Genomic DNA, 20,221 nt, shown 5'->3' with positions numbered 1-20,221 from the left:
TAATTACTACTAGTATAATTTCAAGTATAGACATTAGGAGAACGTGTAGCTGTTGTATGATAACTCCGGTGTACAAATTAATTTGCGTACTCCTGCATTCATAATTGTGTCAAGTCCTGACGCAATAGAAACCAACACCTGGCTGGATGCTTTTGCGCAAGCGTAAAGAAAAAAGTTCGGCGGCGCTAGCAGACCGCCGCTGGTCACCTTTCACCAGCGAAGTGGAGAGAATTTTTTTTTTTGGGGGGGGAGCTATTTAAAGAAAAGACTGTACCGAGCTCGTCAAAGAACTGAAGTACTCCTTCGTACGGCGGACAGAGGGAGGCTGTAATGACCCGCTGCGTTTGTCAGAGACGGAACATGCGGGGAAATGATCTCGTGCGCGCGGAAGTTTGTGTTTACTTACGCCGCGGTAGCTAGCGTGTTGGCCCTGTTAGCCTGTTAGCGTGAAAGGTGCGCTGTGCCTGGACGGGTTAACAGCAACACTTACAAGTCAGCCCAGCTTAACGAGCTACGTTAAACAGTAGAAACATACTGTATATATCCTGAAGCTAACAACGAGCTGGTGGCAGATGCTGCGGATTGCTCAAACTCTTGAAACATTGGTGCGGGCCACGAGCCGTGAACTCTGCGTGCGCGTGTCACACGCAGGCAGAAATTATTTACAAAGGGCACTTTAAGCCCTAATCTGAAACGTATAGAGCTGCAAAACGTGATTTAAATATTAACTGCCGCCCTCAGTCTTGCGTCGCTGTGCGCACGAATCATCCTCCTCATCGGACCTAGTACAACATCCTCGTCTGCAATGGGGCCCCTGTTTAGCCATTGAGACCCGTGGAAGCGATCTGGAGCCCGTTAACCATGGGGGGATGTATGGGCAGATACTTGGAAGGCTGGGAGGACTCGCAGAGCCGGGGCTCCTCCAGGAACGGTGGACGAGGAGGTAAGGCAACATTGTGTGGATGTTGTATAAATATGCGGGGAGGTTTCTTTGAAACATCAGAGCTGGAAACTTAAAATCATACAGCAATAGTGTCTCTGACCGTTCATGATTAGTGATGCCAAAAAAAAAGAAAAAAAAAAAAGAAACATTCCTGCGTTGATAGTTTTGTGTTGCCAATAGCAATAGCAGGTTTAGACTTTACTCAGAGTGCATTTCTGGTCACCACTTGGCCCTTTTTTGTCTTGTGGCTGCTGTTAAACAGAGGTATCTGGGCAGGTGCACGAAATCTCCATTCACGATTACTCACACACACATCTTAAACATGTATGAATTGTTTAGAAGGGGTTTAGATCTGGGTGGGTTGGTTAAAGTTACCAGATTGTCTAGTTACAGAAAATGGAAGCAGGTTGGGAGGTGGCAGTTTGCATTTTGTGTGAGGAAAGTGGATTCTGTTGTAGCTCTCTTTGATGTGTGCCTCTTCTGCATCGGTAAAAAAAGAAAAGAAAAAGGAGTTTATTCTTTAGCTTTGACAAGGTTTCTTTCTCATCTTATCAGTTCAGACTGGTGAAGCAGTATATTCAGATAACATCTGTAACAAAGCTGATGGCAGTAAACTCGTTGGGTAATTTTCGTATATTAAAATCTAGGGTGTAAGCTCTGTGTTGTGGTTACTGTAACAGCCAGCTACATTACATTAATTCCAAAAGTTGCTCTCTTTTCACATCAGTTCATGTCTGTTGGTTACGGACTTTCCTGAAAGTTAACATAATAATAAACTGCTACTTTTTTTAACCAACCTGAAGTTAACCATCAACACACAGGCTCCGTGCAGCTGAATTATTAGACACTGGGAACTTCTCCTTAGTTTCGATTTACAGAAAACAATGCTGATTATATTTTGTGTGACCTTGTTATGATACCCTCAGTCGTTATTGGGAGATTAGCGCTTTACAGCCTGGCAGGTTCATGAATGGGGGTCACATAAACACATTGGGATGGGAAAAGACTTTCCAGCTTTTTCAGATTTCTGTCATATTGCTTTAAAAGCATGCTCACTTGTGTGACTACAGTGCAGGCCCACTTGAGCTCAGTGTTTGCCTTAGAGTGGCTGCTCAGGAAACTAAATGTCTGTTATTCATTTGGATGCAGGTTCTGTCCCCTTGATTTGTTACTGCTGGAAAGTTTTTCAGTACGCCTTTTTCCAGTGGGAATTGTCTCCAGTTTGCATCAGAAAGATGGGAGGTTTTTAAGATTGATTCCAGCTTTCGCCATATAAAAAAGGGCGTTGTTTGAATAGACTTTCTGACCCCTGCTTATAGAGTTGCATCCTAAAATTAGACACTAACATAGATTTTTGATGCCAATATGACCTTCTAAGTAAGTTTCTTTGTCGTGTGCCAGAGTAGCTATTTAAAGTTAAAGCTGTCACAGCCAGCATACCCAGGCTTTCTGGCAGTGGCTCATGTTGATTTCCCAACTTGATTAGACTCAACATGCTCCCTTTGCTAGACGAGGCTTCGATCAAGAACAAGTCACATCATGCCCCGCTGCATCATTGACTGACACTGACTTTTGTCTGTTACATACACGCTCATAAAGAAACACCACTTGATAAGAGAAGGAATTGGATAGCTTATATGGGATCTCAATTTTTCCGTTTGTTCTAATTTCGTTTGGATGAGAGCTCAGTAATTTGTGTTACTATGTTCGTGTTAGGTCTGCCTACCACATGCTCAAAGGAACAAAAAAGAAGCTTGTTTGTATTGTCATGCTGAAACAAAATAATGGAAGAACAAGTTTGGACTTTAAATAAAGATATGCAGACACCCGTTGAAATTATCGTTTGTCCCAATAAAGGGATTTTATTGTGGAAGTGTTGGAAGTTACAGAATATACAAGTTAGTAACACATTTAGAAGCAGCACAGATGTAACTGAAAGGTGATTAGAAATGCACAATTTCCAGTTTATCTTAAATATTGATTTTTATAAAGTCAAATATCAATCAGGCTTTAAGAGTATATAAAACCTGCTGAATATATATATTCACAAGGTTTGCTTGCTAGTTTTGTAAATCCCTTAATAATAACGGTAGACTGATTAGCCACGATAACGTCAAAGCTCTCAAAGATTAGGATCTCAAGAATCAACAAAATAATTCACTGGAAACTAAGCTGAACTGTGAAGGAAAGTGAAACCTGCCCGTTCCAAGGTGTTGTATCTATTTTGAATGTAATTGCTTCAGAAAATAGCTTGATTAAGGAGAAACACATTAATTTAGTTGACAATGTCTGTAATTTAGTGGTGTTGTGCGTTTTTGTTTGTTTTTGTTTTTTTAAGCATCTCTGTAACAGTGGTTTACAATTTCAGTCAAAAGCAAATATAGATCAAACCTCAAACCAGCTTCCCCATGAGTGGCTCTCAGCACTGTTTGTATCCAGCTGTCTCAGACTAACCAGAAATCAGCTGGGCTGTTGTATTGTCATGTCAAGGCTTGATTCTGACATGGAGGCGTTCAAGTCATAGTTTCACTTTATTGGCTCGTCTCGTACCGAGCAGGGTTTCTGCTACATCAACACATCATCGCTATGGTTGAACCAAATCCATTTCACATCTGTCTCAAGCACATTCCCATTTAAAGGGTGACCACTATTAAAGTGATCAATCCAGCATAAACAACATAAACATACACATGGACAGAAGTAATGGGCCACACCTCTTAATCTTTGAATGCAGGCTTTGTCACAATGTATAAAATCAGCCACATAGTCGTGCAGGCTGCCTTTACAAACATTTGTGTAAGAATGGGTCGTTCGAAAGAGCTCACTTAATTAGAGCATGGTACTATAATAGGATGCCACCATTTCAACAAGTCAGTTCATGAAGCCTCTTTCCTCCAAGATATTCCACGATCGACTGTGTGTGATCTTTTTGCAAAGTGGAACGACAGCAGCTCTAGGGCTGCCACGATTAGTCGACTAGTCACGATTACGTCGACTATTAAAATCGTCGACGACTAATTTAATAGTCGACGCGTCGTTTGAAGCTTTGTAAGATCCCAAAAGACGCAGGAATAAGTAGTAGTATTTAAGAGTGTAATAACGGACTGAAACAGAAGATGGCAGCACTGCATGTCAAGGATGCCAGCTGCCGTTAAACCCCGAAGAAGAAGAAACTGTGTCCCAGAATTCATAGTGCCCAGCGCAGTTGTCAACAATGGCGGCAGCTAGTTAGTTTTAATATTACTCTTATTATTCTTTCTGGGTCACAAAATAAACGTTTAACATATTTTCAGGTGAGAATGTAGCTGTGTAAACCTCAAATATCTGCTCAGTCTATCAAGACACCACATATTTTCAAAAGCGCTCCGACGTTTTCCGAGGCGTCTGTTACCCACCAGCTCGATAGCTAGCTGGGGTTGATTTGCTCACTAGAGCCGGTGAGAACACGGACTCCCGGCAAATCGTTTTCAAACTCACCGTCTTTTTCGCTACTCAGGTTAAACATGTAATATAAGTCACTTAGATAACTTAAAAATGTTATTGTTTGGCTTTTTTAGTATTTTATTTGTTCCTGGGTAAATCGGTTTGGCTGAGAAATAAAGTTATAGTTTTTGCACAGATGAATAAACATCAAGCAGATAACTGATTATCAGAAGTGTGAGATGCTCGAGAATATACTCCGGTGTCCTGTTATATTTTAGATAGCAAGGAGCAGACGGCTGAGTTTATTAAACTTCACTGAAACAATCTGCAAATTTCATTAAAAGTGTAATAAACTATCATCTTGTCTTTATTTTTAGTTAGCACATACCTTAAACACTTCAAGCTGTAAGCTAATGATAGTTATATAAGAGCAGACGCATGCTGGTGCAATAAGCTGTACATTTTACGTCCAATGGATGCATGATCTGATTAGTCGACTAATCGCAAAAATAATCGGTGACTAGTCGACTATCAAAATAATCGTTTGTGGCAGCCCTAAGCAGCTCAGCCAATTAAAGTTAATGAGTGGGGTCCTTCTTTGGCTTTAACATCAGCACAAAAACTGTGCACCGGGAGCTTCACAGTATGGATTTGCACAGCTGAGCAGTTTGTGTTACATGTGGGTGTCCCAGTACTTCTGGCCTTATAGTTTACAGTAAATGCTTGGGCTTGATTTTTATTGTATTTCTGATTATCTTGTTTTCAGCTTACAGTTTGCTGAAAATATTCTGTAAAATATTATAGTTGCTTCAGTGATCATTCTCAGATTACAGAGACTCACTGTTTCTTTAGTTTAGTCGTTTAAAGATTATTCTGACAAGTAAGGATCCATCCTGAGAAGAGACACAAATCCCTTCGGAGTTGTGTCATGAAGGATATCCAGCATAAAAACCTGTCAAATCAAACATGCAGAGCAACCCGCTGTGACGACCCCCTGTGAATAAGGGAGCAGCCAAAAGTAGCTTTTAGAGGCTGAATGTATCTTTAGCTGCAGAAAGCTGAAGGAAACAAAGTGGTGATAAGATAAGCAGTTACAGAATGAGCCCACGTTTTTCACCGCACGTGGGGGAGTGTGCGCCAGTACGTCCACATATTGATTTGGTCAGTGGCAGTTCGGTCAGTGTCATCTGGCAGCAGCGTTATCTTTGTTGCTCTTTAAAGGAAGAATGTGGACAACCACACCTTCCCCACTGATAGTTTGCCTCATGTGAAGTGAATGTGTGCAGCTGTTAAATGTCTTGCAGGTTCAAAGCAACATTTTGTTAAAGTAAAGCATTTGTTCCTAGGGTTAGGTAATCTTCATCAGCCACCTGTAGTTGTCGGGTTCGCTGTTTTTGCAGCACAAGGAAGCCTTGTTGATTTTTCTGTTTTATTAGGCATTTCACCAGTTCTCATAAATAGTTCAACCTCATCATGTGACACTTGCTTCTCTGAGCCCATCATGATGAACAACACCTTGATATTGCTTCATTTGTCTGTAGTGTGTTGCTTTATTTCTTAGTTTTGGTGTAAAGCCTCCTGTTGTTGTTTTCTCTCTCTCTCTCTCTCACTCACACACACACACACACACACACACACACACACACACACACACACACACACACACACACTTATCCCCATAAATTTTATTTCTGCACTCGCGCTCTCTCTCACCGTACTGCAGTTTCAGCAGTATTCTCCTATAACGTGAACATTTTTAGCACGCGGTCTCACTCCCCATTCTTTTTCTATACAGTTTAGCTCACTGTTTATGAGTGCAGACACAGTGACACTGATTCATAAGAGTGTACTGCAGCACTGCTGTTTGCCTGCATGTATTAACCCATCCCCTCTTCTGATGAATTTTGTTAATATTCAAACTTTAAACTCCTGAGCATCTCAGTGGAACATGAAGAGGATTAACCAGTCTGAGGCCAAAGTCTCTGTTACCTTATTTGACCAAAAAGCCCCCCCAAATGCTTAATGACTAAGACATGTGTGCACTACACTGCTCACATAATGTTGAGGTCCGGGCTTTGTGAAGGATAGTCTGTGGCCGATAGTGTTACATATACATATTTCCTATTCAGGTATGTTTTTACTGCATTGGTAGTGTTTTTGAGATCATTGTCATGCTGAAAAATGGCAACTGTGAATCAATACCATGCAGTACCATTTGGAAAGAGATGGCACTGCATGGCAGATTATACCCTAATGGTACTTTCCTGTGTTCATAATTCCATAAGTTTTGAGAAGATATCCAACATCACTGACTAAGGTGCAGTAGACTGCTGTAGACTAGGGGTAAGCAACTCCAGGCCTCAAGTGTTGGTGTCCTGCAGGTTTTAGATATCACCCTGGGTCAACACACCTGAATCAAATGATTAATTCATTACCAGGCCTCTGGAGAACTTCAAAACATGTTGAGGAGGTAATTTAGCAATTTGAATCAGCTGTGTTGGATCACGGACACATCTAAAACCTGCAGGACACCGGCCCTTGAGGCCTGGAGTTGCCTACCAATGCTGTAGAAATTGCCATTTGCACTGGGGCTGTGCGATATGACCAAAGTCCCCGATATAAGACATTTATTGTCCTGACAACGATATAAATCACAAAAATGTAACATTTTCTGTAAATTCTGTGAATCTCGGGCAACTCGACTTGCGTGAAGTGTTTCCAGCTGGGCATCCTTTACCTGGAGTCAAGTGTTTTAACTGATGCATGAAACGACACATTTTTAGACATAAGTTGTAACAGACACCATTTTCTTTCGAAGTTTGAGTCTAAGGTTTGTTTTTTAGCACCTGACGTCTCTTTTTTTGTTTCTCATCCGTAAACTCTCTGCATACTCTTTCACGTGATTCAGTTTATTTTGAAAAGTCTCAACAGGATCTTGAGCTTTATTGTGAAAGTGTTACGTGAAAAACAAACAAGCGGACAGCGATGGTTTTACCATCATTGTTGCTAACGACAACACGTAAAAACAGGCGCTTGTCCGTCCGTAGTGTTGTTATATTAAATATAAGAGAAAGAGAGAACTTTAAGAAATTAATATAGCCACTACAGTGACCATCAAAACGATGAAAAAATATTGCTGTAAACAGTTTATTTTACGACACCACGAAACAAACGATAGCGTAATAGGAAACGATAGACGTTTTTATATCGGATGACGATATAAAAACGTCTATATCGTTATATCGAACAGCCCTACTTTGCACCACTCCTGACCTCATCTGTACTCACTGATGACACTGAACCAAAAATCTCATATCTGGATTCATCACTGAGACCTTTTGTCAAGTCTTTGCTGGATTGTCTGTTATTATTCTTAGGAAGATGACTTTTAGCCACTTCATTTGCTGTAGATGATGTTCAAGGCCACTCAGTTTCCATCTTTTGTCCTCCACCTGTCAGGTTTCCTCTTCAGGAATCAACTTTTTAGGGCAACATTACAATTCTGGCCCTGTCAAAATGTGTAATCTTTGGCATTGTTCATAGATTCAGCTAAAGAAATAGAAAAGAAATGGGTATTATGTGCTTTGGTGACAGGCTGCTAGTAACAAAGTGTCTAAAGAAGCCATTCAGAATTGGCTCTTTTCTAAGTTGTCTGTTAGGCACAAAACTGGTTTATTCCTTGAGTTCGGAGCCTTTTTAATGCTTGAATGATTTATAGGTTCGTGTTAAATGGCTTAACAAGCAAACAGAAAAGGAGTAGGGTCCAAAGAAAACCTTTGCAAGACCTTCAGAAAGCTGGGAGAACTATTGCTCAAGATCCCATTAAAAATTACAAGTCTGGTTTCTTGGAAGTAAAATATAAAGAAATAAGGGCTGGCTCAAGACTTTAAAACAGTCCTGTACTAACCAATAGATATAAATGCAGAATAAAGTGACACAGACTGCGGGGAGAAAAAAACAGTTTGCAATAGCTGTAGGCAAAACATGCAAAACTTGAAAAGACGCCAGTTAAGCAGTTCTTGTTGTTGTAATACAAGCCTCTTTTGTATGACGCGTTGTGTGAGTGTTACATCACGATGCCTCGGCAGAATGGAAACAGATAGTTGAGGATATACAGCATGTGTTTCATCTTAGAAATGAGGAGGTCTTTATGGTGTACCCAAGTTTTATAGAGCCATGTTGCACAATGGAGTTTTCGATGAACTAATGAGAGTGTGGAATCTCATAGCCTGTAAGTGCCTTTAATGTATGCAGTGTTTATTACTGATGATACTGATGCAGTAAGCTTCTAACATCCATGTTAAGAGCTACGAGCTACAAAATAGGAGCAGGTGGACCTGTCGGTAGCTTTTCTGAGCCGAGTAATCTGTAAACAGAGCATATAAAGACAGTGGCGGCACTATTGTAGTAATAATGCGTGTGGGTTTAAAAAAAAAAAAAAAAAAATTTAAGTACCATTACAGATGCTTTAAAAACACTTTTAAACTACAGAGGCGGGCCGTGTCTTTAACTGCAGAAAGCTGAATGATGTAGTGTGGTCGTAAGATGACTGGCTACAAGATTGAGCCCACTTGGGTGTCCTGTACACTGTGTATGTGCTGATTGGCATTCGTCCATGTTGACATAACTGCAATATTTCTATAGATCACGAATGTCAAACTCATCTTCACATCACGGGCCACATACAGCCTACTCAGACCAGTGATACTCCTCTTTCTGTCAGTATATAGAAGTTTAACCATGCATTGAATCCCTCAGATATCTTCATATTAATAAAAGAAGTACTACAACCTTTCTTCATCATGTAGAAAAACTGTGAGTTACTGTTGAAATTGTAAGTTAAAGAAATCTGTCAGCATTACTCTGTGGAACTAAGTTGTACATAATAGGTGTGTAAAATTACAGAAAAAATTGGTTGTTGCCCTGTAACAATAAAACAAAGATTATTTTTTTTAGCTATGGACCCATAAATAAAAAAGCATTTCTGTTGTAGGTAGTGAAAAGTAGCCTTAGCGGGGAAGCCCAGACCTCGCCCGCAGCCTGATCCGCCTAATCTGGGGAACGTCGAACTATTCCTAGGCCATTCCATAGATATAATCTCTCCAGCATATCCCAGGTATACTCTGTTGCCTCCCCTCAGTAAGACATGCCCGGTCGGGAGACCTCACCCAGGAGACGCCCGCCTCTGTGGGCTCCTTTCGATGTGGAGGAGCAGTGGCTCTGAGCCTGTCCTGAATGGCTGAACTATCGCTCAGGGAAAAACCATGCACCTTCCTTGGTGAAAGCCCATTTCCGCCACTTGTATCTGCGATCTCGTGCTTTCACCTTTAAAAGGACTAACAATATTTGTGTTAACAAAAAGATCAGGCCAAGATAGACGCATTCATGCCGTTTCTCAACAATGATCCTCCATCTGATGGCAGATGGCTGCATAACATGTGGGACACAGCAATTAATCAGCATTGGGTATCAATTCAAATGTTTTTGGCTGTCATGGACACCACAGGCCTGCTTTTATTTTTGCTCAGTGGTAGTGAGGAACCTGCTTTGCTTTACTTGGGATTCACTCACCTTTAAATGCTAATCCTACACCAGTCCACGGCCTCAGGATTACTCGTCCTGAGCCACCTGCACTATAGATAATTAGTCTGAAAGAAAGGCAACTCTGGATGTGAGGTGTCCCTTTTGTATGCTGAATTTTCCATCGGTCCACTCTTCAGGGAGTGGCAGCTGTGACGCAGGCATTAGCAACTATAGGCAAGTTTAGTACTCAGTTTTATTGTCGAGCTTTTACATTCATTTACAGCTTCATATATTTTATTTCTAGACTTCCGTAGCTTCAGTCAGAGGAATGTTATGCTGGCTATGATATAAACAGGTGTGGAAAATCACTGGAAGATTCAATGATGGGTGGCTGATCCTAGCCTGTTGTCCTTATGCTTTCCCTCCAGATCAGTCAGTGTTCTCCTGGCCTAGGTGTGCTCTGTGTTAATACTGAATAGTGGGAAACATGAAGGTAAGGTTACATAGACAGATATAGAGTAAGCATACGCTTCATGGATACAGCAAACTCTGAATGACCTCCTAATTTTAGATTGAGAAGACATGTTAGGGTGGGGTAGGACGATCTTTCTCTGATGACAGCTCGAGTTTCTGTCTGGCAGTTCTGTTTATTACAGTAAGGAGATGAAAGAACAAGGCTGGGCTTTCCTCATTAACCAAGCTGTCTGTTCTCTGCATTCGGCATTTACACATGATAATGAGGATTGTGAAAACAACTTCCACTGACTTTCGTGTTTGGATTCCTGTTGTTTCTTCCTCCATTTTTTCCAATAGTAAGAAGGGAAATAAATTGTACATGGGGGTGAATGAATCAACACTTATTTTGTAATGAGAGGACGACATGCTGTATTCAAATAAATTAGGTGTTTTCAGAATTCTGCCTCTGACCTTAGAATTTAGTGGGGGGTTTGTTTTATTTGGTGCGTATTATGAGTGTGAAACTTCAGCATTAAATTAATACCCTCCTCTATCTTTACCCATCACAGGGCGTAACGAACCTCTGAAAAAAGATCGTCCTAAATGGAAGAGTGACTACCCAATGACAGAGGGCCAGCTACGGAGCAAGCGGGATGAATTTTGGGACACGGCGCCGGCCTTCGAGGGCCGCAAGGAAATCTGGGACGCTCTGAAAGCAGCCGCTGTGGCCTTGGAGTGTAACGACCATGAATTAGCCCAGGCTATAGTGGATGGAGCCAGCATCACACTGCCACATGGTGAGGACAGAACACACACACAGTATACTTATACAGTACAGTTCTCAACTCACTCTCACATAGGCTGCTTAAACCAGGCTTAACTTACACTGTGACCTCTTTTCCTGTGCCATCCTCTCCTCAGGTACCCTGACAGAGTGTTACGATGAACTTGGGAACCGCTACCAGCTGCCCGTCTACTGCCTGGCACCACCCATCAACCTCATCTCAGAGCGTAGTGACGAAGACCCCAGCGACAGCCCTGAACCCCCAGTAGCATCCAAGAAGGAATTCCAGCTCAAGGTACCACGACTAGTACATCTCCTGTAAGATACGGGTCACGTTACCAACTGATTAGGAGTAAATGGTGTCATCTGTGTATTAACCCACACTTAAACACTGTACTCAAAGTAATTAAATAGATGAATTGGTCTAATATTAATTCAGAGTAACTGATTAAGTTCAGACAAATATTCAGTTGGGTATATTGGCAACTCAGTCTTTGTTTTGTTTTTTGGGGGAGGGGGCGTTGGACAACTTTAGGGGTTTTCCTTGAAGTTTGCATAAAAAACTAAATATGTAAATCTCCATACAGTCATGGCAAAACTACAGTTCCAAGGTTTTGCATATCAGAACATGCTAAAAAGTGATCTAGTCCTCTAGCAGGTCATAAAACTGTTAAAATTGACTTATACTGCCATTAATCATGCAAAAAAAACAATGCAGAAACAGTTTGTGAAATTCTGAGTGCACCCTTACTGCATCTACAACAATTAGTGCTAGTAATTTGAATGGATTTGTTTGCTGGTCAGCAAGTGTGAGCACTTCTATAAAAGCAGAAGTTTTAGTAGTTTGCTATTCTGGAGCATACAGGTGTGTGTTAACACAGTTCCAGACAGAAAAGACTTCAGCATTATTCTTAGGGCGTTTTCATACCTACAGTTCGTTTAGTCTGGTCCAAATCAGTTGATGAGTTTGTAAACTTGTAGCTTTTGCTTGTATTTTGGTTTCTTTTTTAATTCATTTTAATTCCAAGTGAACCACAATGTATCACTGCAAGCCACGTGAGAGTGTTCAGTTTGCTGATTGGCCAGATGTGTCTGAGGTGAGAACAACAGAAGTAAATACAGGAAGAAGGTGCTGTGCTCCGGACTATTGAACATGAAGAATTTACTTTCACGTCACAGCTAGTTGCCTACCTGTACAGACCTTTGTACATCAATAGTTCCAAGCCTACAGCATTAGCACCATACAGAAACTGCTCTGGAGTTCATTTGGAACCACACCAAGACCAGCTCCTCCACAGGGTCTTGGTGTGGTTGTTTTGGTCCGCACCCAAGTGCGATTACCGTGGTCACACCTCCACAAACGAACTGCACTAAGGGGGAAAATGAATCAGTTCAATTTAAATGTGCCAAACATTGCAGATGTGAAAACACCCTAAGAGAAACAACAATTGCTTCCACCTGTGTGGGAAGGCTTATGAGGCAGTGACAAAGATGACTCTCACATGGAAAACAATTATATCAGCCACCATTCTTCCCAGGAGTGGAAGTCCCAGAAAATTCACCCCAAGGTCCGACTGCACACTGTTCAAGGGAAATGGAAAAAATCCCCACTTCTCAGACTCTACAGCCCTACTTTAACAGTTCACTTCAGCATGTTAAATGTTCCTGACAGAACAACTAGACAAAGACTGAACAAAGTCTCTTCTCTCTAAAAAGAACAAGGCAGCATGCCTTAAGTTTTAAGACCTGATAAAGTCTAGATAATTTTTTATTATGTTCTGATATGGAAAACCTTAAAATTAGTCGAGTGTGACTACATCTGGGTCAAATCATCATTAATGTTGTGGCTGCGCTTCTCCTGATTAATTGTCAAACTGCCGCAGATTGACAGGCTCTGGGAAAGTCGATGTAGTTACACATTACTCTGTTTTTGTGTTAGCTAGTTGTTTGAGCTGGTTTATCAGCAGCTGGTTTCACCTTTGGACAGAAAAACAAATTTCATCCAACATTTACTTCCTGTGGTTATGAGTCATATCCTCATATGTGCCTAATAAGTGCAAACAGATGTTAGAGAAGCTTATGTACTAACAGTCAGGCAGCTTTCGACATTTATTAGGACTTCATACGTGGTTAAAACTGTAAAATGCCAACAAAAAAAAGCCACAGACCAGTTTTTGAGATCTCTACATTTGGTACTTGGCTCACCTCTCCATGAAGCATTGTTAGCTCACTCTTCTGCTCCCTGCTCCCCTGTAGGTGCGGCTGTCCACAGGAAAGGACTTGCGTCTCAGCGTCAGCATGGTTGACACCATAGGCCAGCTGAAGAAGCAGCTCCAAGCCCAGGAAGACATCGACGCCGTCCACCAGCGCTGGTTCTTCTCCGGGAAGCTGCTCACGGACAAGACGCGACTCCAAGACACTAAGATCCAGAAGGACTTTGTGATCCAGGTCATCGTCAACCCACAGGCACTCCAAGACCCCAAGCCATCACCACCGACAACCACCGCCTCCTCGCCTGTGCCCGAGTAAACAAGGACCGTCGGAAGAGCGATGCAGTCTGTGATGGACCAGAGGTGCCTCCCAATGCTGGATAACTTATTCTTCTTGACAAAAGCTACTGTTACTGAAAGAGAAATAAACTGTGAGGGTGAAACAAACAAAAACACACAAAGAAGAAACTGAAAAGTGCTGCTTTTTTCTTTTTTCTTTTTTTAAAAAAAATGTCCCTGTGTGTGCGCGTGTGTGTTTTTTTTTGGGGGGGGGTTCTGCTGAGTCGTTCCAGTCATCACACTAACCAGAGATGCCTGTCATCATTGCATATTAAAGCAGAGCTCCTTGCGCTGGTGTGCAAGCCTTTTCTCAGTGCACAGAACGTGCACATCAGAGCTGCACATGCAGACTCTGCCTTTGCCCTTTAGCCTGCTAACAGAGTGCCAACAGAGGAACTGCAGAGGCGTTGGTTCTAGAGCGTATTTCTGCTAGGTCACCTATAAACTCAGCACTGTTGCTCTCTTTCTCCTCCACAGAAACAGGAAAGGAAAGCAGGAAAAAAAACATGCTGACTATTCTGAATTTTTTTCCCTTTCTCTTACTGAGGAAATTAAGTCAACTGGGCTTTTTTTGCACATTTAAAGATTAGTACTATACTTTTGTGGTAGTTTGTGTGCCTTCTACAAGACAAAAACGGGGAGAGATCACTGCAATTTTACTGCTAGGCTAATATTATTTTAGATTCAGGAACCTTTAGATGGACCTAAGCTATAAGTGTTGCCTTTATTTCTTTTACAAGATTTCGTGAGTCTTGCGGACAGAATGGTTGTGTATGTGTGTGGGCGTGCGTGTGTAGAAGGGGGGTGTGCGACAAGATTACAAAACTGACCCATATGATCCATTGAGAGTCGAGACTGGACTCAAAGTTATAGCTTAAGTGAATCATGCCATTCATTTAAGGGAAAGAGGAATTCCCTTGCAAAAGGTGTCGTCTTAACCGCTGCGTTGCTGACTGCGCAGTGACGCCCTGACCAGCAGGAGGGAGCAGCACAGGCCTTATTACATTTAATCAGATCAGTTGTTTATGGTCACTTGTTTTGTTTTTTTTTTGTTTGTTTTTTCCCTTTCCATCACCGGATGAATGTAAATCCAGCCTTTTTCCTCTCGATGTGGTCCGGTAATGTTGAACAAAAAAAAGAAAGACTGGACAAAAAGGCATGTTCTCTTCACCAGCAGGTTTGATACGGAGCGGCGAGTGAAAACAAAGAGCTCAAGCTGTTTTTTGTTTTTTCTTCGGTAAAACTGGCCATACCAGTGATCCCCTACATATCATGACTGCTGCTTACAAGCACAACCTGGGGATTTCCACACAACGGTCTGTTTGCTTGTCATGTAAAAGCAGTTGTATAAGGCCTTCTGTGTGGCAGGAAGGCCCCACAGAGTGATGTCAACAAGGTGGATTTGGGAACTAAGTGTTCATTTTGCATATAGCAAACTGGACATATGGCAGGTATGGTCTTAAACAGGCAGGGAAAGGGAAATGCAACATACTGCTTTATGGGATTTTTGGGGGTTGGGGGGGCTTGTACTAATACTGCTGGAGTTCCCCTTTAACAAGTTTTAATTTAATCATATTTTCACAGATCTGACTGGAAAGCTAAAAATAAAACAAACCAAAATCTGTGCTTTAAGGCGAGAATGTTTTTTTTCTGTGGTGGCTTTCCTGTAACCTGGTGTCAGTTCAGAGAACAAGGAGAGGTTTTCTCGAGCTTGTTTGTCTGTCTTAGTTTCACACTGAGCGGCGAGCACGCACTGCCTGTTTTCTTTACATCATAGCACATCTGTTAGTGTTCATGCCCCGACTCTAACCGGCTCTTGAAGAGCAACAATAATTGTTTGGAGGGCAGAGAGCCATCAGCTTTGTCACCAGCCGCAGCGATCACCAGAGGAAACAAACGAGTGAGATGTGATATCTGTATGTAAATCTGCAGAGTTTGCAGACGAGCTGCAAGATCTTTGGCAGTGGAACATTTTCACTTTTATAGCTGCTAGCAGTCCGGAGTTCACTCGACTTCACTCACCTTAAGCAGCCTTTGTTTGTATGTACCCGTGGAGATTATTAGCTATCATCTGGGAACTTTTTAAATTTAACAGCATTCATAAGTGATAACCAGTGCACAAAATAGGCTTGGCTGATGCTGGAATCCCTGAAAAATTGGATGTTGTCCCCAGAGGCTGGACTCCCAGATTGATGAGCTACAAACAAAACAGCCCCACATTCATCCCCTTCATGCTGGACAATCTGAATCCACTTCAAATCTCTGTGGCTGTATTCACACTGGAGCTCAGTGAAGATGATTTTGCCTGAATAATAGCCATGGATCACTCGGTGTGAAAAACACCATGCTTTATTACCACAATCACCCTTTCTTGTATTTGCAATCAGAGATATGAGACTGCTTTCCTGAGCAGTGTGTTTGCACAAGAGTCTGTTCGTCCCACGTGTATGGGAGGAAAAATAAAAGCCATAATCCTTATCATGACATTTATGTCACTGCAGAGCACACACCAGCTGATTTTCTTTTCTCTTTTTTTCTTTTCTTCAGTGACTCATTTCAAACTCAAAGTACATTTAAGCTACTTTTGTTTTTTTCAAACTTCAGTTTTCAGTTGTCCTGTTTCTGCACACAAAGGAGGAAAGCCAAAGATACAAGAGCACTCTGTGCATCAGTTCCAGGTCACATTGCAGAATAAGCTGGTTCACTGTCACACACGTCCACAGCTGGACGACCTTTGTTTTCATTCTCCGCTCCTGTCGCACAAATATCCTGCATCATCAGCATCGTGGAGGTGATAAAACTGACCTGAGCCACAGCAGCAGCTCACCACATCAAGATGATGTTTCTTCTCTCTTTGTCTAGCCACTTTTCAACCTTGTGGTTCATAAACTTGTGTGTGTTTTCAGGATGTTTTTTCTTTCCTCCTTCACCTTTTACCTGTGGTTCCTAAAGGGATATGTTTTGTAACTATCGTATGCAAACTTGAACAAGCGTTTGTCTCTGTATGTGCAATACAATAGACATAGACCTCATCAGTTTCGTGTCTGATTTCTGCTTATTGCTGATTTCCAACAGCACCAGCCATGAGTATTGTCAAAAGGTACAATCTGCAGTGCTGCAATCACCTGTGTTTGTGTTGTCTCTTTAAAATGTGTTGCTAGCTGTCGCCTTGACCGCCCCGTCCCCGCGGGCTCCTACTATTTCTAGAGTAAATATCTAAAGATTAAAATTTGCCTACGCAGTTCATTTCAGTGTCCATTTAGCATTGTGCGGCGCTCATCTCAGCCGTTAAGGTTAGTGTCGTTGGACTTGAGGGTGCTCTGCTGACAGTTTTATTCATGGCATCTCCTGTTATGCCATTCTTGCTGAAGTAAGCTTGTTTGCTTGCTCCGTGTCTTTGAGACTGTGAGCACTGACCATTGTCCAAACTTAATTAAAGGGACCACGTTATTACACTAGAAAGTGCTTTAAGGTGCCCTCAGAGAACTGCAAACAGGACCCCTGATTGACAGTATACAAACGACTAAAGCCCATCGCCCTCCCATTAGCTGTTCAATATGCCAATTAAAGGCAAAGTGTAAATATCTGCATGGTTGCATCCTAGGAGTGTTGTGCAAAGCATAGCCAGCCATTTAGTTATTGCATTATCTAGCCCCCTGAACCTAGAACCCTAGTCACAGCCTTGGTTATTTTTACCAACTGTCTTTGTTAAACCAGGTTCTGTGCACACTCACCATTAATCGTATAAAATATGGACATGGCTTGCAGGACTGAAAACCGAAGCCTAAACTTTAGTGCCTTAAACCTGTATTGTTTTTAATGGCCACCAGGGGGCCACAAAAAAAAGATTTCTCATCGTACAGTGTCAATGGGAAACCGATCCTTGTCCAGGTTCAAGGGGAGCCTAAAAACACTGGCTTACCTCGCTAACACATTAGCATAGCACACCCCTGCTGGGTTACTCTGGAAATTGTCTTGTTTGTTATCAGTCTTTCTGACATGGTGTTTGCACATATAGGTCATACGGACTTTAAGACAGGTTTGTGTTTTGCGTTGTTGCTCTAATCACTGTTCTGCATTTATCAGCTTTGCGAACTAACCCAGAGAAAAATGTTACCACTCGCAATAGTCTTTTCTTTGTCTCATTAGATACAAGTTACTAAAATCTGTTTCTTCTAAACCCATAAGGAGATAAATTATCTTCTCAACCTTGGAATATGAGGAAAAAGATGAGATAAAATTGAAATTCTGAGGCATGAGATTAAGCACTGATACAAGTTTGTCAGTCGAGTTATATTTTGGATCTCACTCTTGAAGTAACGGCAGTTAATTCAAGATAAAGATGGTTTAAGATTATCTGTGAAGATACATCACGCAGCCTCAGCACAGGCAACATGTGTTTATTTAGCTCCCCCCCGCCTTCTGTCTTGAACCACTTCACCTCCTTTAGTTTGAGTTGAGTCCAGTGACTCATCTTTTTCAGCGAAATGTAATCACAATTTATGAGAAGTCAAGCACTCAAAAATGTTTGTGACTATGAGAAGTGATAGAAGTAGTGCCCAAGTCAACTTTAAGATATTTTTGAGCATCTGGAGATGTTTTTAAATGGGAGAGGACTTGAGATCAGATCCCTTGACCACACTTTGAGGTGATTCTCAACTGCAGACTGTATAAAAAACATGGACATAGTTTTCAGGTCTTAACAGTGACAATGTGAATGTGCTTTAAACCTGCATTCTCTCATATAACCAGCAGGGGGCTGCTACAGTCTGTACAGCAGAATATGCATAGAAACGTTGCACGAAAATCACCCTACTTCTCCCATGATCTACAGTCTCACTAAACATTTTCCTGATGAACTTTATGGGCTCGGTCACTAGTTTCAAGTCCACATTCACACAGTCTGATGTTCCTTTTGTAAGTTGTGTTTAATAAGAATCAAATTCATGTTTATGTTTATTACGGATCATCTCTGGTTTTCGAACATGAAAATCCTTGATGGTCATAACTTAGGGGTGACATCACTGCGGCTACGTCCAGCTTTTATATACAGTCTGTGTTCTCATCAGATGGCGTTTGGTCTCTTCCATCATTCGCTGAGCACCCTCAACGTGTCGAATTTCAATCAGGAGCAATGCAAATGGACACTGATTACACACACAATACCATGCTTATGGTCTCAAACTCCTTGGAATAGTGCTGCGTATCTGCAAACATGTAAGACTTGACTGAAATAAATATGTGACATCAGGCACATATGTTCATGATAAACAGGAACTAAATTCCATGTAAAGCTGGTTATAAAAGCCATAACAAGCGGTGGATATTTATTAAAATTCTTTTGTTTTGTTTTTTTCTTTTTGTATTGACACTCCACACATTACTATTGCAAAAGTTAAAGCTCTTTAATTATTCTGGCACAAGAGCAGCCATATGTAAAGCACTCAAAAAAGGAAACAAAAAAAGAAAAATCGAGAGAGCCTAATACATATTTTTGAAATTGTCCACACCACCCAAGTGCGTAGGGGAAAAAAAGAGCGTCCTTTAACGAATATGTTTTGAATGACATCTGCAAAATAATTGTACCTTTGTTGGGTTCATGTTTGTGCTGACTTCTTTTTAAATCATGATTTTAAATGGTTGAATAAAATCAAACTATTATACAAATGAAGCATGTGTTTTTATTCCAGAAATTAGGATTTTTATTTATTTTTTCTTTTATTCTTTACCACAAGATGGCGCTGTGCTCCAAGGCAAACACTTGAGTGAGCTGGTCCCTGCTGGGCAGAGGTGGATGAAACACAGCTGCGTTTGTGCAGGGAATGCGTGATTTACGGGATGTGTGTTCAAGGAAAGAGTCGTAAAGTACAAAAAATTCCTTTTTAGTGGAAAAAGGTTACATTTTTGCATCTTCACATGCTCGCCTCATAGGTCTAATAGGAATTATATATCATAAGCTGATAAAAGTACTCCTAACATTCATAAAAATACCTTAAAGCCCTTTCAAAATAAGGGCATTCTAATCAGCAGTGGTGTTATAGACCTGTCAAAGTACCTGGGACATGCTGTTATATCCCACTTTTTAGATGCTCAACTTTAATGTTTCTGCACTGCATTTCCCAGCAGCCACTTGTTGCTTTAAAGTGTGGATGGCAAAACAATCAGTCTTCCAGAAGGTTCCCATGTTGAAGTTCTGGTTTCTGTAGGTGGCGCTCTTCTCTTATGCAGCTGACCTGTGGTGAGCAGAAGTGGTTATGATGGAAACCTGAACACACCAAAACTGTAAAATGCATCACTTCCTGTCTAGGAGGTAATAAACCGCAGGGCGTGCAGTGTTTAAAACCTTCAGTTTTTGGTGCTGTAAATAATAAACGGAGGCATTTTTCATTTTTCTACTGCACTTTTGTTTTTAGGGCCTACATTTTTCAGAGGAAACTTGCAGTGCAGCTATGCGCTGCCTCTTTCTCAGTCTCTGCAAATACAGTCAACAGAGGGTCTCCGGAGGGTTGTGGTGCACCAGGCCTGGAAAAAGCCCCTATTGAC

The 20,221-nt window shown here is 41.5% G+C and overlaps 1 protein-coding gene across 2 annotated transcripts; it reads left to right on the top strand.

The window, feature by feature from the left end:
• The first annotated feature begins 153 nt into the window (after nt 1-153).
• On the top strand, nt 154-19,349 carry ubtd1b (ubiquitin domain containing 1b). 2 transcript variants are annotated; one of them, XM_031748842.2, is made up of 5 exons: nt 155-943; nt 10,318-10,382; nt 10,915-11,142; nt 11,267-11,424; nt 13,386-19,349. In XM_031748842.2, exons 3-5 carry the CDS (start codon nt 10,968-10,970, stop codon nt 13,656-13,658), a joined length of 606 nt encoding a protein of 201 aa, XP_031604702.1. In that variant the 5' UTR covers nt 155-943; nt 10,318-10,382; nt 10,915-10,967; the 3' UTR covers nt 13,659-19,349. The 2 variants fall into 2 exon arrangements, with proteins under 2 accessions (XP_031604700.1, XP_031604702.1); XM_031748840.2 differs by lacking the exon at nt 10,318-10,382 and having other exon boundaries at nt 154-943.
• The last annotated feature ends 872 nt before the right edge of the window (nt 19,350-20,221 follow it).

Source organism: Oreochromis aureus, linkage group 8 (genome assembly GCF_013358895.1).
Source record: "Oreochromis aureus strain Israel breed Guangdong linkage group 8, ZZ_aureus, whole genome shotgun sequence".
NCBI classification, from domain to species: domain Eukaryota; kingdom Metazoa; phylum Chordata; class Actinopteri; order Cichliformes; family Cichlidae; genus Oreochromis; species Oreochromis aureus.
Note: the sequence above shows the minus strand (reverse complement) of the source record. Positions and strands in the feature narration are given on the sequence as shown.